The sequence below is a fragment of the Malurus melanocephalus genome, unplaced genomic scaffold (assembly GCF_030028575.1).
Source record: "Malurus melanocephalus ecotype Western Australia unplaced genomic scaffold, MMel_1.1 scaffold_976, whole genome shotgun sequence".
NCBI lineage: Eukaryota > Metazoa > Chordata > Aves > Passeriformes > Maluridae > Malurus > Malurus melanocephalus.
Window position 1 is genome coordinate 41,067 of NW_026624208.1, and position 22,708 is coordinate 63,774.

The 22,708-nt window shown below is 41.9% G+C and overlaps 1 protein-coding gene across 3 annotated transcripts in view; it reads left to right on the forward strand.

Moving 5' to 3' along the window:
* Positions 1 to 22,708, forward strand: part of LOC130585839 (versican core protein-like) — a 95,931-nt gene that overhangs the window by 29,071 nt on the left and 44,152 nt on the right. Inside the window, exons 6-8 of one of the 3 annotated variants that reach the window (XM_057386498.1) lie at positions 3,379 to 3,672; positions 14,078 to 14,476; positions 15,950 to 16,942. In XM_057386498.1, coding sequence (XP_057242481.1) covers positions 3,379 to 3,672; positions 14,078 to 14,476; positions 15,950 to 16,942 — 1,686 coding nt within the window. Of the gene's footprint in view, positions 1 to 3,378; positions 3,673 to 14,077; positions 16,943 to 22,708 lie in introns of all 3 variants that reach the window. The other 2 variants (XM_057386497.1, XM_057386499.1) reach the window with 2 other exon arrangements.

Sequence of the window (22,708 nt, forward strand, 5' to 3'; positions counted from 1 at the left end):
CCAAAACAAAACAAAAAAAAAAAGCTGCCAAATTCTTAGTGGAAATAGTGTTTCTTGTCCTCAAAGTAAAACAGCACCAAGGAGCTAAAATGAAAAGGCCCTGGAAAGCTTTTTCTTGGTTGTTTTGTGTGTTTTTGGGGTTTTTTAAGGTCATCATGTCATCCCAGCAGCAGCCCCAYGCTCACCRTTAAACCACATCTTRATGAAGGCCCCTGATTGTCTTGGAGAGCAAAATGGGGAATAAGACTGAAAATATTACAAACCCTCACATGAACTGGATAAAAGCAAGGGCATTGCACAGGTGGTTGGGTTTTATTCCACAGCAGYTGGTTAAAATCAGATGTGCCAAAAGCATTCAGAAGATTCCCAGTTTCCCTCCTAACTTCTCTGCAGTTTGGGAGAATCATTCAGACTTCTGTAAAACTTTTGTCACGATCAAAATTTGTGATCCTTTCACCTGCCAGGTGTGGGGGACTTTTGCTGTGCCTGGCATGTTGGAGATGATGATCTGCTCTGAGATGGGAGTGCCATGTAAACAGGCTCAAAAGTCTCCTCTAGGAAGCAGCAGCCCACAAATCCCTTAATTTTCCATCTGTGTTTTCACATTTTAATCTGTGGAAAAATAAGTTGTGGCTTAGGTCTGTGCTGGGGGCTTGAATCCAGACCTATGTTATTTACCCCAGTCAACACAGGTTAATCTCTGGCTTTGGTTCTGGCCTGATGACAGAAAGTTCACCAAAGCAATGAAAATTGCTATAAAATTCTAAGTCTTGTAGATCTTAAACTTTTTCSTGAGGGGTTGTAGGTCAACCCGCTTTTGTTTTCAAGAGTAAAACCTGGCTGCTTCATCTGCCCTGATATTTTGGAAAGAAATGGGAAAATTTTGATCAGGTGTCTCTCTTGACCAAGCAAAACAAACACATTTAAGAGGAAAATCCTGGGGATCCTTTGAGTGCTCTGAGCGCTAAGGCCGCTCCATCAGCCTGGTTTGGAGCAGGAGCCAGCAATAACACACATTACATTATAGTCTGCAGCCTAAACACTGTCACGTTCCCCACCCCTCCCCCTGGTACTGCAGAACCAGTTTTTCTTCATCTGTTGGCCTAAGCCCTGGGCTTTGCCTGCACAATACTGCTGAGTTACTCAGGGTGTGCTCCAGCTATAAAAACACTGCACGTGGCTGTTTGACACGCACAGAATTGAMTTTTCCCCTGCCTGGTGTTGGTGGCTATGTCATTTGTTTGTCCAGCAGATGAGTTTTCCCCTCTTAATTTCATTGTTYTCAGTGTTTTGGCTGGGAAATTGTTCCAGTCATAATGAAAACACTGAGAGTGTGGTAGGATCAGTCCTCCTGTTGAATATGAAAGTTGTTGTGCTTTCAAAAGCAGGAGTGAATTGTAGAGACTTCATGGATTAAATATATTTCATTGACTTCAGAATTATTTTTCTTGCTTTTTAGAAGAAGTTTCTGTGCAAGGGTCAAGTTCTTTTCTCTTTGGTACTTTGAAGGATGTTTCAGCCACATGCTGGAAGTGAATTCATTCCCACTCTCAGCCCTCTTTGTTGTGGTACAAACCCCATTTGGACCCAGTGATCCAAATCACTTGATGGAAAAATTGCTTTTCTAGTGCAATTTGCCCATTTCCCTATGTATTCCATAAGTTTCTCTCAGAAAAAATGTTGCGAGGTTGTCTGAAATTAGTTTCTTTATTTCCAGAAGTCACAGCAATTCATTGTTCTTCTTCACTTGTCTCGCTTCCTTGTCTATATAATTACCTGGTATATAACTACAATTATATCTGCTCTCCAAATACAATTAAATTGCATTTTTGACAGCTAATTTCCATATACATCATGGCTGCTGTGGGAGAGGATCAGTGGTCACTCTCCAGAGCAGAGAGGTCAGCATTTCTTTCCTCCCCTGTTTCACGATGCTGCTGTTGGGACAGGATGTTGGGATAACTGCATCCATCACCCTGTGCTGGGTACCAGAGCAGGCAGGCAGATACAGAAGGGTGCAATAAAAAATGCTCATTATCTGTGTGGAATGAAGGGCTGAATGAGCCATTCTGAGGATGAATGGCTCTTTGCTTYCCTTATCAATCCCTCTCCAATAGACACGCTCTGTCCCTCTACCTCTGGAAGCTGCTCACAGCACGTGTAAAGAAAATTACACTATGGGATCAGTGCTACAGCTGTAATAACAACCCAGAGCCTCTACCTAGGAGGAGAAAGAAAGTTGGCACCTTGCCTGCTTTCACACTTGCATTCCTTTCAGTCCCCAAACAAGTGTAATATTGATGTGAATGAAACTGCTCGGGGTGATGTAGTTTGTGTCTGCGTTTTTCTGGGCTCCCTTCAGACCTGTGCTCAGGGCTCAGACAGATTGCAATGGCCAGCGTGGAAAAGCAGTGCTTTCCTGCAGCAGTGGCTGTTGTGTTCAGGACTGCAGTGGCTGAGTGGGGGAATCACTGTCTTGCAACAAATATTTTGAATTTGTGCTTCTGGTTTGAAAAGGTTCATTTTAGGCCCCATTGGTTTCATCTGAAATCTAAGTAAAATCTGGAAAAGRGTCAGTTTACTGCTTCATTCCCAGRACATGGACAYGAGAGGCTTGATTTTTCTTTAGAGTGTTTGGGTGAATGAGGCAACAGCTGCACAATGGTGATTTACCTTGGAAGCAAAATTAAATTAGATGTGCTGTTTGCTTTGTTTTCGTTTCCATCTGGATGGCTGTTACTCACAAACTGTTATTCCTTGGAAGCTGAAATGTACTATCAACACTCTGGGCTAATTCAACTTTTCCACACAAAGAGGGCTTTGTGCATGCAACATGTCTTGTGCATTTCCTCACCTTTGTTTCCACATGGGGCAAGATGAAGGCTGATGGAAATCTGACATCAGAGCAGACAGTGAAGAACATTTCCTTTTTTTTGGGGTGTTTCRAGTGGGACTCTAGTGATGCCTTAAAGAGTCAGACAGGAGGCTTGCAGAATTAAAAGATACATTTTATGGAAAAAGTAAATTCTGATGGACTGGATTTAATTAGCTCAGTCGAGCTGCAAAATCTACTCTGAGAGAGGTCATGGGAGGGCTTCAAGGCTGCTGTTACCTCTGCTAGAGACCAAGGAAGGGACTCACTGTCCAGCCCTTCATGGCATCAAGTTTGCTTATAAACGCTCATGCTTTGTGGCAGTTAAACTTTCAAATTAAAGCCTGGAACGTTAGGTTTACAACCATCCCATTATTTTTCTTTTTAAGGAAAAAAAATGCTCACGTTTTGGTAAAAAAAAAAACAAACCCAACCTTGCATGAGCTGGGTTGACTGATGACGGAACGCGCTGCTTAACCCTCGTTCTTTCTCCTTTCCTCCTCCAGATGAAGTGGTCCACGTCACAGCCCCTGACAAGTTCACCTTYGAGGAAGCCAGGCAGCTGTGTGAGGACAGAGGAGGCGTCCTGGCCTCCGTGGGGAACCTCTACGTGGCCTGGAGGAACGGCTTYGACCAGTGCGACTACGGMTGGCTGGCGGACGGCAGCGTCCGGTACCCGGCCTCCGTGGCGCGGCCCCAGTGCGGCGGGGGTTTGCTTGGGGTGAGAACCCTGTATCGCTATGAGAACCAAACGGGCTTCCCTTACCCCGATAGCAAGTTTGATGCCTACTGCTACGAACGTAAGCATTTCTTATTTTCCTTTTTTTCGGTCGCGCTTTCCAGCATGCTTGCCGCGAGGAGCCGCGCCTTTCGCGTGCGTTTCGGTTCGGCTCTTGAGTTTTGCGCGGGTTTTTAAAAGCTAAAATGTCTTTTAAAGTAGCGCTGGCAGATGGAGACAGGCAGAGTTTGAAGGTAAGGTTTCACCCTCAGCAGTGTTTTGATGTATCAAAGTCTCCATGAGTCTGCAGATGTTCTGTGTTTTGGTACCTGAGTTTTTTTATCATTCCACCATCTCAATGGACACAAGGTATATCAGACAATCAAACTCCACCTGGACACGTCCCCTGTTCCAGGTGACTCTGCCATGGCAGGGGGCTGGACTGGATATCTTCAGAGGTACCTTCCAGCCATGTGTGTTCTGTGATTCTGTGATCAGAACTGAAGAAATGTCCTAAAGGTGAATGGCAGATATCCTATCCCCAGTGATGGCAGTAAGAGAAGCAATTCACAGGCTGTCTATGAGGCTGGCCATTCCAGGTCTCTGAGATGCCAGTAATTTGGGGACTTTCGTAGATCCCTGGCACGTTCTCCCATCATAATCCTTTTCTTTTTTACTCAGTGTTTCATGGGCCTGTGGGTTTCCTTCTACATTGCCTTTCTCCCCACTGCTTGTTTCCCTCCTGGTATTTTCACTTCAAGCACTTSCCTCACACACCTGGCAGACTTCACCAGTCTGAACCAGATGTCCTCCACACCTGTCAGCTTTGTTTTGGGGTCAAACATTCCTTTGTAAYCTCATCTATATTCAATGCCAGCTGCCTGGCTCTGCTATTATGGTGCAGCCTTGTCCTTGAGTAAGTTTCTGGTGTCCCAAAAGGTTCACCAGCTTCCCAGCTGAATATTCTTTGAAAATGCAGCTGCCTCAGCAGCACAGGGGGGTTGGACAGCTCAACAATTTCCCTGCAGGCCTCTCTGTCCAAGGAAGTTCCTTACTGCAAATAACACAACTGACATTAACATTGTGTTGAGTTAAAAGCTCACAATATGCTCATTAACTATGAATATTTAGGTTTTTTGGACTCAGTCCAGTGACTGTAAYTCAGAACTACTTGAAATGTGCAGTYTGTACTGTCCTCATTTTTGTGGATGATGAACCTACTGCAGCTGCAGATCTTTCCAGCTCAGGCACTGAAGACCCATTTATGAGCAAATCTTACCCTTTGAGAACAAATCCCGACATCTGCTACAACATTATGGTCTGGCTGTACTCAGACACTGTTGGTTTGTTGTTTTAATTTTCCTTTATAGTTTGTGGGTATGATGTTCCAAAACTTCGCATGTGGAAATAGTCCTAATGGAACTGCTTACAGGAAAAAGGACTTAAGTTCTGTTCTCTAATCTGCAGAGCAGCGTTTTGTCATATCTCTCCTTCTGTTCCTACTCCAAATTGTTTATGACCTGTTTAAAGTGTTGTGGATAAAAAGGACTTTAATGAGGGTGTATTTCATAAGTCCCTCTAAAAGACTGGGGTAAGAACTGAACATTTTGCCTGTAATCTAGTCTTTAGTTAGGACAAATTCCAACCTGCTGTTTGTTTTTGTGAATTTCGCCGCTTTCAAGCAAGATGTGCCTTTACAATGTTCTTTCCAGAAGTTTTAGTTAGCACAGTTTGTGGTAACATACCATTTGTTCTAAGAGCAACCTTGATAGGTATCGGGTTGCTCCCTTTTATGTGAAGCCTTTCCCTGCAAACTCTTGCTCTTGGTATATAAAGAATAAATATTTCATCACTTTTCAACCCAGGAATAGACAGCCCAGGACCATCAAGCCTTTTTACGAGAGAAAATAAGACTAAACAGAGCCAAAACAATTTGGTAGGGACTGAGCTGCTCTCTAGCAATTTTAATTACAGATAACAGAATTAATTAAATGCTGCTAGGTAGAGGAAGGTTTTGTGTGGGGAAATGCAGGGGTGTCATGCTGTACCCTCCTTCAGGGTGCCTGTCTGCTGCACATTTCAGAAGTTACCAGAAGCTCTCTCTGCCTCTCAGGAGGTCCTTGGGATCTCACAGGGACCAGCTGTGACTCCTCACAGCTCTTGCTAAAAGATTTATGCAAGTGGTGAGTAATGAGCCTCCCTGCCCAGCATCCTGGTCCTGCACATCTCATGCAGATGCCTGGTGCAGTGGCTCCAGAGTGAGTCACCCTCTCCCACTGGGGCCTTGGAGCCAAGCCCTTCTTTGGGGCAAAAAAAAAAAAGGAGAGGATATTAAAAAATGGCTCTGCATGAGAGCAGAAGGCTTGAATTTAAGCCTTTTGTTTCAAATCATCTTTTGTCTGGAAGTTTCTTCCGAAACTTCCCATTATTTCRGTTTCAAAGTTTTGGTTCAGCCCTGAATCCACTGTCCTGCAGCTCTGGCTGCTTTGGGATTGACACGGAGCTTTCACACAAAGATTCCCACAAAATTGTCCTGCCCAGGACCTGGGCTCTGGCTGCAAACCCATTTCTCTGCTCACAGCTCTCACACTGCCTTGCCCCACCTGTGGCAAACCAGGCAGCTGTTTCAGTCATCACACAGACAAATTGTGTGTTTAGGAAAGGGGATATCTCCTTCTTCATCCCAGTTCCTCACTCCTGTTTCATGATTAGGACTCTCTCCGGTGGAAAATCTCAAAATATTAATTTTAATTTGCGGTTAGAAGAAAGCTCAATCCGTATTTTGAGCGTTTTGCTTGCTTTGAAAGAGGAATTGTATTTATTGAAATACACGAAAAACACAGGGACTACATTCAATTTTAAAATGATATTCACTACCTTCAGTAAAGCAGCCAAACTGGACAACTTTTAAAGTACAGTTAAGTTCAGGATTTTAACTTCAGCAGTGTTCTGGTTACAAAATTACACTGTATGAAGTGTTTGACTTTATGAAAATAGGAGTGCCCCAGACTAATAATACATGATTTAAAATCAAAAAGTCTTGTTAAAAACCCCTGAAACTGTTTTCCCTTTGATCACAAGTGTTCTTCACTCTTCAAAAACCACATGGGTCTAAGTTTTTGAAACATTATCCGTGCGTTTCATTTCATCCCTCCAAGGCTTTTGCAGACCTTTTCTTCCTTTTTTTTTTTTCTTTTTAGTTTTTCTGAGAGATACCTAATAATGTATCTGATGGGGCCTGAAAAGGTTTCAGGTTAGACACATGATTAAATACTTGAAGCTCCTAGGAGTCCATCATCAGAGAGAAAGCTTTTCAAGTTATATTAACAGGTTTAAATTAAAAAAAAAAAAAATAGGACAGCTGAGAATTTATGCTAATTTGTAAGAGATTAAAACCTTTTATCACTAAAATATTCCTTTTTWATTGATACATATTTAAGCAGAGAGCTGTAGGGGATTTATTTAATCCCATGCTTCAGCCTCTCACTCTAGGCCAGGCCTAGTTCACCAGATTTTGTGGAAATCTTGTCACAGACTTTAGCTGACTTGGGATAGATAATTTTATCCTGCACCATCTGCAGAAAAAATTGCACTCCAGAAATGCACTAATCAAAATGCACGCAGGTTTTTAGCTTGCATACCTGAAACAAAGCTGAACTCAATGAGGTTTGTASGCAGAGGTGATTGAATTTTTGAAACATAAATCCCTATTTCGCTGAGAAACATTGATTTATTAAAGCTGAATTCTTTCGTAGACCTGTATTGATTTTGGYGAATCTTTCAGCAAAACATCTTTTTGCTTGACTCAAAACACGTGTTGACCGTTTCGCTCTGGATTTGTCCATTCTCCTTCCCAATTCCCTCTCTCATTTCCACTTTGTTTCATGCACCTTTATTGCTTCTCTTTGGTTATACCACCTCGGTTTGGCATTGAGATTTAATTTCAGCTGGAGAGGTTGGAAAATTCCAGCTCTGGGATGGTGCTGCCATTTGTGCTCCTCATGGAATGGACTCCGCGCTGCTTTGATTGTTTCAACACAGCCCCATTGAGAGCAGATCCAAGTCAGCCACTGTTTGGGACTGAGGGCCTCTTGCTTTGATGCTTCATCCATCTAAAACTCAAAATCAGGGCACGATTTCATGGAAAGAAATACAGGAAATTATGACCTTCGCAGAAATTTTGAGGTGTCCCACAGCACGAGCCACCACGACTGCGGGCTCAGCCTCGGGAAGCATCCACAGCACTCCTCTYGTCCAAGGGGAAGGATTTTTAGGCACARCTCAAAACCTGGCAGGGGAAAACGTTGTCTTCCCCTTCTGCTGCATGTGACTGAGCTTGGAAAACCTCGAATAGCTGGGCAGCTCCGTCCTTCTCCACAGCAACCGTCGGTAGCGGCGTGTCCCAGCTATTTCCTGCATGAGGGAATTATTTCCAGCCTGATGTCAGGGGCTGTGCTACGGSAGAGATCTGTGGGCTTCTGATCAGTTTGGGAATGGACGCTGAATAATGAAGACATAAGGGCGTGGCGACGCCTGAGGAATAAAATTATTGCCGACTGAAGGGAAGAAAAGAAAAAAAAAAATCCCAAAAAGGAGTTTATCTCAGATGGAACCTGGGCATAAGAAAAGCAGTTTATTGCTTTTGGAGAAAAGGTGCTCCACTGTTTCACAGTCCAGTGTCAGAATGGGTAAATACCTTTGGGGAGGAYGGAATCCTGAGTTCAGGGTGCTGAMYCCCTCTGTGAAGGGGAAGCAAAGAGGTGAAAGCTCACATTTCTGCCCCCAGATAACCATTCTGCAGCCTTTTATTATTTCCCTAGGAAGGCAGATGTCTGTKCCTCACAGAGGCAGTTCATCAAGAKCTGCACAGCTGCAGAGATCCCCAGTAATTTCTTGCAGCAGGTGTGGCAGCAATCAATCCCTGCAGCTCWCTGCTGGGCTCAGGGTGACAAAGGACACGCTGCAGAGGCTGTGTCCTACACTGACAGCTCCCTGCAGCTTCCTCACCCCAYTCTGCCTCAGCATTTGGAGAATTCAGACCATGCTGGGAACTACCAGGAGATCTCAGCCCAGTCCAAACSAGCCTGTGCATCTCAGAAGTGTCTCTTCCTGCGGAGGAGGATATTCTGGTTGGGTGCAGCTCAATCTTCTCAATGCTGTGTAAATTTGGAGCAGATTTATCCACCTGATTGGTATCCGTAGGACCCCAGGAGGTGTAGTCTGGGGAGGAGATGCTTCTTTTTGCAGAGCAAGTGAACTTGCATTTACCTGGATGACCCAAAACTGGGTTTTAAGAACAACCTCTAACTGCAAATATTGTGTCTAGAGAGAGGAGAGAGAAGACACAACTGGAGGCATTTTCCTTTCATTCCCTCAGGTCACTGGATGGGTCAGGTGGCAAGGATGGATTAGGAGCAACGMGGTGAAGAAGTGGAAGATCCATCCTTTAAAGTGTTCAATGCAAAAAGATGAGTTAATTTTGCTCTTTGTCACCTTTGCTCTGGGTAGGACCATGACACAAAGGGGAGATTTCCCTCCTGTCACACCAGGTGGGGGAGCAAAGGAGGAAGGATTCTGCTGCCAGTTCTTACCCAAGTGACAATCTTGGCTCTTTTTCGTTCTTCAATTGTTTGTTGCGGCCACAAAGCAAAGATTATTGCTTTTATTTGGTGCTGGGTTACAGATTTAATTAGGAAGAGCTGACTAAAGAGGCTTGCTGATTTTTTTTTGTCCTCTTTGGCAGTTTCATAATAAATAATGTGGAAACAGAAATGTTTTTTTGCTATTGTTCTTTCCTGGCTAGATTGGCAGGTTACAATTGGTTCGCAGAACTACTCTTGCATGTGGGGAAACCAGGAGATAACATAATCTTTCCCCCTTCCACCATCTGACTGCAGAAGTTATGAAATASCAAGTGGTTTTACTTAAGAGTGTTTGTGTTCACAGAGCTAAAAGAGCTGCTGCCTCTGCTGTTTTGTTAGCTGGAAGAAAAGACCTTGGGCAGTGGTGTCAAGGGGATGCAAAACTTTTCATTGTAGGTTTTTCKTACAAAYAAGACAGATTGATWGCTTTCAAGTTTCTGATTTTATAAGAATCCATTGGTTTTCTCTGATATAGCACATATTTTTGTAAGCAGGAACGGATGCTGCATTTAGATTTTCATATTTTTCTCATTACATTTGGCTTTTGATTTCAACATCAAAACAGAGTGTAGGTAAGTGGGAGTATACACCTGGAGTTACAGAGAAATTCTCACAGCTGCACTGTCAGGTTTTGAATTCTGCTACCAAAAGTCTCATTATTTATGAACAAAATCCCTCATCYGCTGTGCACCACTGCTTCTGGAAAGGCGTGAATGAGCAGGTACTGAATCAATGCCATAATCAGAGGTTTTTTGCTCAGTCTGTAACTTGGAACATCACTTTTTTTTTTTTTAATCTGTTCTTAATTTTAGGCTTGTTCAGCTTGGAAGCTTCTGCCAGTAATTTAAACTCCAGCTGGCAAAACTCTGGGACTCAGGGGAATATTCAAGRCTGTCCTCTCTGCCAGAGTTGGTAGCGGGGAAAGAACAGACACCAAGAAGAAACTTMACAAATGAACATGTAAAAATATGTAAAAATTAAGCAAAGCAGCTTTCTGCATAGGCATCATGCTCAAATTGGGCTCAAAGGTTTCAAACATCAATTTTGAGTATCTCAACATTACTTATATTTTGCAATAATTTATTTTGGCTGTAATTCCCCAGAAAGAATTCACTATTTCCAGCTTTTGTTCCAGCTTAAAGCAATTTTCTGTTGTTTTGGCTGTTAGTAATTACTCAAAACAATCTCTGCCTATAGGGTCTATGGTCTTCCRGRTTCTCAGGTACATAMCTAAATGTAAAGAGATAAACAATATTTCTGAGTGCAGAAAAACTGCTCAAGTGGTTCAAGTTAGRTATGTGGGTAGATCTGGTAGTGTTGGAAAAGCATCTATATAAATTATAATTTACATAATTTTTAAAATAAGCATTTCTCTTCCATAATGTACACAAATACATCCCAAAATTATTATTAACAGCACAGAACATGCTAAAACCATAACTGGTAACTGCAGAGTTAAACCATGTCTGAAGTTCTGCAGTTTGATTTCCTTGGAAAAGTAGTAAGTTTCAGTATTGCTCCATGATTTTGAATCCTTGTTTAAAACCATGGTGGAAAAGAAGAGAACTGTACAGTAAAAGCATAAAATAAGTAAATAGAGAGTGAAAAGGTCTAGTATCTCTGCAAAGTCATGCAGTTCCTTCCAAAATCAACTTCATGCATGTTGTTCAATGTAGAAGGAATCGATTAAAAAAAAAAAAAAAATAAAATTTAGTCTTTGATATGAGCAGCTGTTGGTGAGATAATTTGCTTTCTTGCTGCTAATATGTTCATGAATTTTATTAGGAAAATCTGCCTCATGTCTTGAACCAGAAGGAGGACAAAGGAGATAGCATATTGCACGCATGATGCAAGGAGTACAGTAATGCAAAACATCTGGGTGGAGTGGGGGACAGCTCAAACTGATGTTGTCTATTAAAAAAGCAACCTTCCCTTTGTTTATTTTTTTCCTTTTTGCACAGAATTAAAAAGAACAAATGACATGGATAGATTTCTAATTGAAGAAGTGAGGTCAGGTTTTTTTTTTAATCCACTCAAATAAGTTTGCAATCCTGAATGATCTGGGTGAAAAAAGTTTACATATAATTTTTTTGACAAGGTGACTTTAGAGTCACCCTCTAGTTGATTTTAAACCAGAGCTGAGCTGCACAATTTTCCATGAGAGAAAATCTGTTTATTGATAAATAAATAGCTCCTAAAAATATGAGCTTTACTTATGACACCCTATAAAGGTAATATTGATTCAGTTACTAATATAAGCAAACCAARTAGGCTTTGTGTTTTTTCAGGTTTGCATAATAAATGTGAACCTATTCTGTCAAGTCATTAGCAGATAATAAGTCATGAACAATAAATATCTGCATCCCAGGCATAAATATGTGAACTCTTGGGACTTCCAGGCATTTCTTGGAAATCTGGGAGCTGCGTAAATGGTTGTGAGTAAGTGTACACAATTTCCCAGCAGCGGTGAAATAAAGTTAACTCTTTTTTTTTTTTTTTTTTTTTTTTTTTTTTTTTTTTTTTTTTAAAAATTTTTTTTTTTTTTTTTTTTTTTTTTTTTTTTTCCCACTGATTAAAAAAATTTATTCACATTGCCCTCATTTTTGTCTACAGGGTATTACGATTTCATATTCGTTCAGAGGGTGATCCTGGTAGTTGCTCTAAGTTTGGCATCTGGGGTCTGAGGGAATGTTTGTGTTGGCTGCAAAGCCAATTCCATCCACATTAAGGAACCTGATCCTRTGATTAGAAAGCAGAGTTTGAGACTTTGCTGCCTCCTTTCCATTTTGCCATTGAAGAAAAAAAATAAAAAAAAATAATAAAAAAAAAAAAGCTGTTGAGGAAAATTGGTGAATTCTTTGGTAGAGATTGAACAGCTACCACTCGTGTGCGCTCCCCAAGCTGTGAAGTAAAACTTGTGTGGTTTAAACTGGCCCCAGGCAAGCAGAGAAGGGGAAAAAAAGGGCAAGAATTTGTTGAAGCTTGATTGTGAGAGCACTGTCTCATACATTGGGAAAAAGCAACAAACACCCACTCCAGGTTGTAGAGCGCCAAACATGAAAATCTCTCGTGTTTAGTCTGTGCTTTGCTCAGTGGAGTTTTGAGGACTTCAGTCCTTCTTGCTCAACTGAGTGTTTTAACTTTAAATAAATAAATAAATAAATAAATAAATAAATAAATGTCTATATAGAAGCTAAGTCTTCATAAAACCACAAAAAGTTTTAACTTCTGGTAGGGAAAAGAATCTGTTCCTTTTTTTTTTTTTTTCTGCTGGCAAAGAGCACCACCACTTCCAAACACAGCGACGTCATATTTTCTTGCCCTCACAATTTCCTTTTCACTTTCATTTCTCGTTCAGGAGAGTTGAAATATCAACCCTTTAACCTCATTTTCCTGCTCTGTGATTCTACCTGTTCTCATACAAATTTTGAGCAGCCATCCTCTGACCAGMCTTCCTACTTCTGGGTAAATCAAACACGTCTCTTGCAAAGGTGGCATTTTCAAAGYTGAGTGTGTGAAACTGAACAAATATTTTGTGTGACCCTGCCTTGGACATGTGGAATTCATATCTGTAACTATCAGAGGGGCACCTCGTTAGCCATGAGTGTGTGAAAAGTCCTGATTTGTGTGTTCACACCAATTATGCTTGAGTAAAAACTGTAAAATAATGTACCTGTTTTGATTTCTGCACGTGAGGGGATGAGACTTACTTGCTCTGTTAGARGCTAAGCAAGATTTCATTTTGCAAGAATTTGTAGATGTAGTTGTGTCTGTCTGGCAAGCAGYGAGTCCTTATAAGCACAGACTGTTTAATTTGTTCTTCATAAGCTTAGTGTGACATAAAAACCCTATTTTGCTCTTTATTCATGTCCTTATAAGGCTTTTGACCCTCAATCACTCAGCAGTTAACAGTGCTGGATGAAAACATTGCCATCTTCCACTCATCTACTCCATTGTCCTTCTGAAGATTACTGACCTGGAAGAACTGGCAGAAGGGAAGATGTTTCCAACCTGGGATTTTCCTGAGGAGAACCTGTTTTCTGAGCACTCACATTTCTCTGGAATTTAAAAATCTGCTGACAGACCTGGCAGTGCTGGCACACATTTCCTCCTCAGATGGCATGGAAATGTGGGGTAAAAGGAGTGCACAAGGAGCAAGGCCACCAGRTTCTTGAAAAAAATCACAGTTTGGTTCATTGGAAGGACTTTGATTTGTGTCTYCTGTTCATCATCAGGAATTTCAGACCTGCATCTTTGAAGTGTTTCCCAAAGATCAACATCGTTTGAGCATTATTAAGTGTATGATGTTACGGTTCACCATTCTCACCTTTCTCCCCAGTTAATTTCTCAGTATACTTTAAAGGAGCGAGGGCTCCTTTTTGCAGTTTGTAATTGTGTGCTGAAAATAAACTAAGAGCAGGATTTCACTCCCTTTTTACATCTGAATTGGATATTGCAGCAAGGTTTGAAGATAACCCACAGGCTTGCAGCTCTATGTCATTTGTGACATTTTAAGATATGGTTTTATGTTCCCAGATCAGAACCTGGCTGTCTGATAGGAACTCATGTGACAAAAGGACTTCCAGGGATAATTATATAAAAGACAAATAGGAAGAATATTTCTACTTTTTGCACTTCATATGACTTTAATTTAAATGTTCTACAGCTTTACAGTGTGTTATTGCATGCCATTCAAAGCTCTAAACAACCACCTAAAACATTTAAATTTTACTTTTTTTTTTTTCAGCATGGCATTTAGTTTGAGTTGCAAACATTCAAACTAAAGAATTAAGGTAAAATTAATTTGTGTACTGACTGCATTTCTTTTCTCTCTTTTTTTTTAAGCTAAAAAAGTCACAACAGAACCTACAACTGTCGAGCCTGTGACATCCCTGAGGACTGACAGCGTGAAATTGTCACCTGCTGGAATTTCTTTCGAACCTCCCCTCTCTGAGACTCCGATCACTGAAGTGCCTGCCACCCAAACATTTGCTTTGGAGCAAACAACCTCAGAGAGTGAAGAAGACACAGACATGACTACTGACGTGGTCGAGGAGAAAAGGGAGATGGAGGTGCTCAAGGAGAACATTCAGTTAACCACCCTTCTACCTCAGACTGTCACCGACGGCGAAATATTCACTTACGACACGCTGGGCAGGACTGAATWCGACGTGACAGAGACCACGTCCCCAGCTCTGGAGCTGGATCACACTTACTCTGAGGCAGAGCTGCCCGAGGAACAAGGTAGGTCTGAAAGCATTGAGGACGCTTTCTTGACCTCTGTAATTTTTCAGGATAGCACAGCTGTAGCTAAGAGCCCCGYTGGTTTTTGGGAAGATGCTGAAACGGGAGATGCTGTAAAGCACGATGCCGATAATCAGACTGAGCAAATAGAAGTGGGCCCTTTGAGGACAGCCACAGATAGCTTCTTACAGACTYCTCGCAGAGAGGCTGCCAGGACAGGGACTTCAGAGTCACTGACGAGAGGGATTCTGYCTCACGGTGCCCACCTTGCAAATGCACCCACAGAAAAATCCATGGAGGCCAAATCTGGCGAGGAGCTGGCCACTGTTGTGATCCCTAAAGCTCTGCTGAACGCTGGGTCTGACCATGCTGCAGAGGGGGAGGGCAGTGAGAGCATGCCTGGTGGAGATTCTGGAGTGGCTGCTGGTAGTGCCCCAGGATCTGAAGTGCCTGCWGCATCAGGGACACTCCTGGACGAGCACGCAGTCACCACTGGACAGTTCCCTGCAGCCARAGAGTCAACGCCGTTTGTTAAATTTAGCTCTGCGACAGCGTTGGACAGTGAGAGCTCAGCTCAAGGGAGCAGGGAGGAGCTGGGGGATGTGCAGCCCACCGTGGCAGCTGGAACACCTGTATCCTTTTTTGTGTCAGCTGTYGATCAAACAGAATCCGAGGCTGTCTCAGGAAGCACTGATTTCCCACCAATCTTTGGAGAACTCACCACATCTGTTATCCCCTGGGCTCAGCAGACGGAAGTGTCAGCTGGTTTAGAGGAGCAGGAGGAAACAAAGGAGCCAGAAATGAGGMCAGAGGATGTGAAGGTCCCTCATTCCACAGCCTTCATTCCTCCTTGTGTCACAGCAGAAGCTGAGGGTTGTTCTGCAAGGGAGAAGATCACACAGGCTCCTCCAGGCTCTGGCACGTGGCTGCCAGCAGATAAAGAGGAGGGTTCTGTGACAGAAGAGTCCTCTCACACTGAAAGGGTGATTGAGCTTGCTACAGAGGATGGCTTCTCTGGAATGGAGCCTACACTATCTCCAGGGCACACTGCAGAATCCACAGTGCAGCCAGGAGCTCCAGTTTCAGCAGCTGCAGATGAGACTGAGACAAGCACAGAGCCAGCAGAGACCACAAAGGGTGAAGAAGTGGCACCAGCTGATTTTGGTCAGAGTAGAGACACTACAAGTGTCCCCCACACCAGCAGCTCTTGGGATTTGGGAGTGACCAGAGTATCCAAAATACCAGTGGAAGGAAGCAGTGCCACCATAGGGCCCTTGAGYTCCTCCAGTGTTACTGTAGAGCCGAGCCCAGGGACAAAGGGAACTATTGTATTTACAGATGTATCACAGCTAGACACTTCAGTGCCACAGAAGGAATATTCTGCTTCCCTAGTCCCAGTTACYGTAGACAGTGAGGTCACTAGAGATGTGCCAATTACTGATCAGACTCCTTTTGATGATATCTTTCATACAGAAGCAACAGAAACAACTGCAAAGCGTAGCGAGGTGTTCCCAGAGGAACTCTCCACACAGGACCAAGCCTGGGGACCAGGAACTGCCACAGAGCCCACGATTTCTGTGACATCTGCCCACACACAYGAAGCAGAGATGTCACCAGCACCTGAATCACCTCAAACAGCGGTTCAGGATGAGACAGGCTCRGCTTATGATGAGATGTACCCAACAACAGAGGTAACCGTGCCTGCAGCGGAGTTCACAGACCACGGAGGAGTTCTGGGACACGAGGAAACCAGCACCTGGCTGCACCTCACAGTGACTCCCACAGCTGAAACAGCTCCTGGCCAGGATGAGGAGGTCACTGAAGTGATGGCCATRACTGCTGGAACCCAAACAAAGACACAGGATGTCCCCACCACGGAGGAAGGCGGTGATGCAGCGAGCTGGGAATCTGTGCCACCTTCCCATAGGATGCCARCAGGACATTCCACTGTGGAAAGCATTACTCACCTGACCTTGGSAGCTTCTCCAAGCCAGGCTACGGAAGGTTCAGGAGTAACTTCAGAACCTGAGGAAACAGTGCCAGCCGTGTTTGCAGCTACTGCCACAGATAAGGCCACGATTGTCAGCAGCGTCACGCCGTCCATCGKTGCTGCGGACAAAACTCAGCCCACGTCTGCATCCAGACCTTTCAGCACTCAGAAAACCCCACACCTCATCCCTGATGAAGAAGAGGAGGTAACGAGCCACGACATCATCATCATTGATGAATCTGTCTCTCCCAGCAAGGCCACAGCTGAGGATGATCTGCCTGGGAAGGTGCTGGAGCCAGAAATCGATACGGAATATTTCACGGCATCAACCGCCACGGCAGTGGCACGACCTACTGCTCCACCCCAAGAGAAGGAGGCCACRGAGGCCTTGCAACCTCAGGAGGTGTCTCCTTCCACTTCACACCCCGATAATGACATAAGATTGTATGTTATTCAAATCACAGGCAATGACACAGGTAAGATTTTGCCTTTTAGAGCCGCAGTCCATCAGAGTGGACASTTTGTCATGACAGAGAGGTGTGCTTTAGAGTGTGCTGGAGATGTTTCTTGGATCCCTGGAGGATGCAAAGTACCACTGTTGTCTAGGCAGCAGCTTACCYAATATTGGTAGGTCTATTTTTCTGTCCGTTTAAAGCCCCTCAAAAATGTATTTTATCTATGCTGTGTGGTAAGGATAATTTCTATGTAAGAATGAACATGAAACTGTTAYATTTCCTCTTAAAAGTCATGATGGCTACAGTCCAGTTTTCTTTTTGAATGTTGTCTAGTCACCAATTTAACTCCAGCTGTCTGTGAAACAAGCATTTTAATTTCACAGCTTCCATTCCATGCATTACTAGTCCTAAACGAAGCACTAGATTATTTTAACATTCCATTGGTCTGTAGCAATTAACAGTGCCATGTACAGTGTAGTCAGCTAAAAAATGGTCAAAGCTCTCCACTGCCTCCTGTGATTTGGAGGAATGGGTTTTTCCCATGTTTTGATAGCATATTATAGCATTTTTTAAATCTGTCTGAGAGAATATGGGATGCAAATTAATGTGATTTTTTATTCCTGCCACATTTTTTAGCTGATGGTCCTGTACATGTGTATGTAGCTTCAATTCCATGGGTATCCAGAACAGAAACTTATGAAGTGGTGTGGAAATGTTGGATTTTATGATGAATATGTCTCCATAATGAAACAGTTAAGGGGGGTGCAATTTTACATTAGAGAAGCCTGTCAACTGATTATTATTTAAGATGTCGTGGTAAAACATTATATTTTAAAATGAATGTAAAGGAACTGACAACCAGGACAAAGCACAGAATTTCTGTTAGGTTCAATGTTTTATTCCGTTYAGTTATTTTATAGTTGCATAATAATTATTTTCTCTTTTAAAGGAAAACAATAAAAAATGGATTTTATGTCTTATATGCTTTAACTGCAAGCATTGCTTTTGAGTGGTGGTGTCAGAAACTGTTTTCTCTTTGTTTCTCTGCCGTAACCTCCGTGACTCTGAAGAACTCATCCAGCAGAATTCTCAATTTATGGGAGTCTTTTGAATGGTTTTGTCAGGTTTGTGCTCAGTAGGGTTCCATTCAAAAATCAAAAGCCAGTAGAGTTTTTTTTCCTTGAGATGTGCCATATCCTGGTTGGACATTTCATACCTTGGCTTGATTTTTTTTTTTTTTAGGTTATGCTTATTTATATTTACAGGATGCAAACCTGCACAAGTTTTATCAACAGCAGCTTAGCCTTCTGTTTCAGAAATTGAGAGTTCTGAAGATTTAGTTTCTGTGTTATATTTTCATAATTTTGTTTTTGTGGGTTACCCGTGTCTTGAGAGTCTCCATTAAATGATACAGATCCAGTATGGCAGAACAGAAGGGTTATTCTTGAAGACAAGAATTAACCCACATATTAAATCCTTTTGTACCTGTGTAAATTAAATTAATTTGACTTAATAATGACTACCTGGACTAGGTAATAATCTTGTTAGATTTTGAGTTATGCTGTGGTTTATTTCACATAGGAGAGCGAGTTAAGTGATGAGTTGTGTTCCAGGTGATGGAAAGAAGTAGGATGGCTTGGAAAGGTGTGGATGTAGGATTTCTCTGCATGTACATCAAAGAGAGCTTTATTTTACACCTTTTTTTTTTTCGGAATAATATGGATGCTGTGAAAATAGGATTTAGTTAAAAGTGGGTTATCTAGAGCACAGTGGATCMAGGTGTAGATGTTCTTACTCTGCCTAGGGTGATCAGGTCTTCAGGACAAACTTTCTTCAGGATTTTTTTTTCCTCATCTTCACAAACTTTCAAAGCTGTGCATGCATTTCCCTGGTTCATAGATGTGCCCGTGTGTGAGGGTGTTTACAAGCARAGTTAAAGTTATTCATCCTTAAAAATCTGCCCTTAAGAATTATTTAGTCTGTGAGCAGAGAGAAAAGATTTTTCCTTGACATATGATTAAATTCTCAGTGTGGGACTATCTGTGTTTCCTTTCAACACAGAGAGCATCATTATGTGTCTAGTGCAAAGTTAAAAAGGAGGTTTTTTTATTTTTCTGTGCTCAGGCTCTGGAAGTGGGAATTCCTCCACTTAGCCATCCACAGACTAAAGGTATCCTTTACCTATTTAGCACAAATTCAGTTAGAATTGTCAAAAATTTATTCTCTCAGAGAGTTTGGACTGATTTCTTTTGCAGCTATAGAAATAAAAGACTGAAGGATCTGCAAAATCCTGTCAGGTCATTTTGCTTCATTGTTCCTTAGTCCATAAACTTTCTTTGTGCTAAAGAAAATGTGTACAGGGGGTGATGAAGAGGAATGAATTTGGCAAATCTTACCCACATATGCCTTTTACCAGAATATAGAGTTTAACTTCTTATTCTACCACTTTTTATCTGAAAATTTATCCACTGCCATAAAGAACTACATAAACTGTACCTCTGGCTTTTTTATTGATCAGCAACTATAAATACAGTTTTCATCATTACATCTCTGATAAAACAAAGGGTTTTTTTTTGTTTTTTTTTCTTCCTTTGGCATGTTTTCAAGGTAATACAGCTTAGCATTTTTAGGTTAAATTAATCAGTGATGGTTATAAAAAAAGACTTGAATTGATTTTCAAATCAAGAGTCCAAAGGTGCCTCCTAGGAAAGGACAGCTTGCTCACCAAAGCCCTTCAAAAATATTATTCCTATTTCACATAGGAATAATAATGAGAGGTTATATATAGATGGTATTGTCTATAAACGAATATATTTCCCTTTTTTTGTGTTTGCAGAAGTCCTGGAGCTATTTATGAGATTATTCTTTCCCCCCCTCATTCTTCACCTCCTCATTATTCAGCTTTTGCCAGAAGCAACAGTTTAACTGCGAGGCAGGGCTCAGCAGAAATTCAGCACCGTGTTTTGTTTCCTATCACTCAATTACAATAAAAACTTGCCATTACACTGCTGAATATTGCTCTCTGCAGCTCCATTTGCCATCCACAGCGTGGGCACAGTAATATTTAAGTGCTCCATGGAGGTGCCATTAGGCTTTGTTATTTAGGAACAGTATTTTTACATTACACGTGGAAGAGAAGGCTCATGCTAAAGGGGTGAATTTTTGGTAATTTGAGGTATTTTTGGCAGTTTTCTCTCACACAGGACAGAGAGCATCCCCTACAGAAGAGGGGGTGGGAGCAGWGCACATGTGGAAGGAGAAGCAGGAAGGATTTCCCATGCCTTTCTCCCCCTAAATATAAAAYAGTACAATCTATAACTGAAAGTTTTTAAATGTTATAATTTCTAAGACCTTTGATTTAATAGACCAGAAAAATTTTCTCATAGAGGACTTCTTTTCTTATCCAAGGGCTGAATATCTTTATTSCTAGCTTTTAAAATGCATGCTTGCAATCAATTAATACTTTCATAAAGGACGTTTCAGTTCCTTTCAGATAAAAAAAAAAAGACCCAAACAAAACATGGAAACAGAAGTAATTTGGAGGCCTGGTAGAAGGTCAAGCTCAATTTAAATTCTGGAGGATGTGTTCTAGGGCTGATAAGGAAGAACAGAGAGCTGAGCAGATGAAGTGGTGACTTGTGTAAGAACACAGCAGTTTTCACTGAGGAAACCCTACAAACAATCCACACACTTCCATGGGGCAAACTTGAGGCACAAATTAATCAGGGTAATGAAACACCTTTTTTTTCTGCTGGCACATGGGCAGATCTAGGGCAGGTGTTTCAATTGATGAAGAAAACATCCTTGAACATGAAGGAACATCCTTTTTTTTATGGTACAAAAAGTTCATGGTTCACAGTGAAAGGGGCTTGGGACCTTCACTCACTTGAGTGGAATGAGAAACTTTTTACTCAGAATTATGGAAGTGAGGAAGCCAAACACGCCCTAAATTTTCAGGTAGAACCACATGAACTGCATCAAATGGCACAGGAGTTTGTCTTTCACTGTGAGGATGCAGCATTTTCCTTCTTGTGCCCTATTGTGTCTTCACAGCTCCGATGTGTTGCAGTGGTGAGGGCTGCTGGAAGGTCATGAATTAACAGCTGGGAAAGAAAAAAAAAAAAAAAACCAAACCTGAAGGAACTTTTCAGCTCATAAAGCTTTTATGAGCTGAAAAATGCTTGTGGGGGTGTTGTTTAACAGCGGTTGAGGGGATGCTGGAAACATAACTCCTGTCTGAATCAGGAGTAATTTGCACACCTGCGTTTTTTGGAGACGTTTAAAAGTCTTTATTTAGTGAATATGTTTCAAAGTGCTTATTGGACCCTGGGACTCACMCCAGCACTGTCTGGTTTCTTGTCCCCTCCAGCTTTGGAAGAGAATGAAATTGCAGGRACTCGCGCTTTGTAGATGTGGAATTTTATGGGAAGAGGTTACAAACCTTTGTGTTTCGACATGTAATTCTCTGACATGCATATTTCTGTCTCAGCAGTGTGAGAGGGCATGTGAAATTTGAATGAAATGCAGAATGGTAATGAGTCATAGCCATAAACCTTAACAAAGGAGGCAGAATAGAGTCTTTTCAGGTCGATCTTAGGCCTTGCCTTAAAATTCATTTAATCCTGTTGTCTTCACATCTCCTTCTGGAGGGCTGTCAAAGATCRTCATGGCTCTCTCTAAGCCTGATTCTAATATCTAGCCTGAATTGCTTCTTGGCCAGTTTATACCCGTGTTTATTCTTGCCAGCATTGTCTTTAGCTTGAATAGGTCTTTTTTCTTCCTGACACTTATCCCTTGATACTTTTATTTCTCTGCTCAGTCGCAGAGAATAACCACGTCCCCTTTTTCCAGCCCTCGTTTTTGGTGACTCGTGAGGGGGGAGAGAGTGGGAACTCAGCGGTGCTGGCCCTATTCYKGGGGGTTTTRGGATGATCAGAGCACAGCAGGGATGGGAGCAGAGAGCCTTCAGCCTCTTCCAGGCAGCTCCTCACTGGCAAAAGACACAGCTTCAAAGCTTTCATCATCTGGGCTTGCATCTCTCTTCACTTGTACCCACACTCTTCTCCTTTAAGTTGTTTTATTTGTGCCCACTGGGAAATATTCTCTCTGGACACCATTGTTTGTGGTACACTAGGGTGCAATTTTGGTGTGCCTTTCAAGAAATATGTGTGCTGATTATTCAATTAAACAGATTCTGCTAAAGGAGAAGAGGCTTTGTCTTGTGTGAGCTGAAATCACCATTTTTTTCCTCAAATGAAAGGAATACTCTACTGAAATCCATGGTTTGTCTACAGGACCCATTTCAAACCAAAGTTTGCTGTCAGGAAAGATGTTGTCTTGAGGCTAGGCTGACCTGAATTCATTTCTGGTGGGATCTTGAAGCAACAGCAAAAGTTGCAAGACAAATTCCCACCTTATTAAATGCAAAATTTCCTTTTTTTTTTTTTTTTTTTAAATTTTCAATGGAGGGCTGGGTTTGTCTCCTCATTAACTGTATTATTAGGTGACTATTTTTCTTCAGTTTGAGTTCAGCCCAGACTGATAGAGCTGTTGTTTAATTAAACCAGTTTGGCTTTGTTTTTTTGTTTTTTTGGTTTTTTTTTGGTTTTTTTCTGTATCAGCACACTCATTTTTTTGCTGGTGATCTGGAAGGTTTTTTTTAAATAGGTTGCACACCATCCCATATAAATTGTATTTAAAGTGGAACAGCAATGGTGTCCTGTGTGAAAGCAAAACCTAATAACCAAGTGGTTTTAATAAACTCAAGCTTTTTTGTGCATTTCTCCT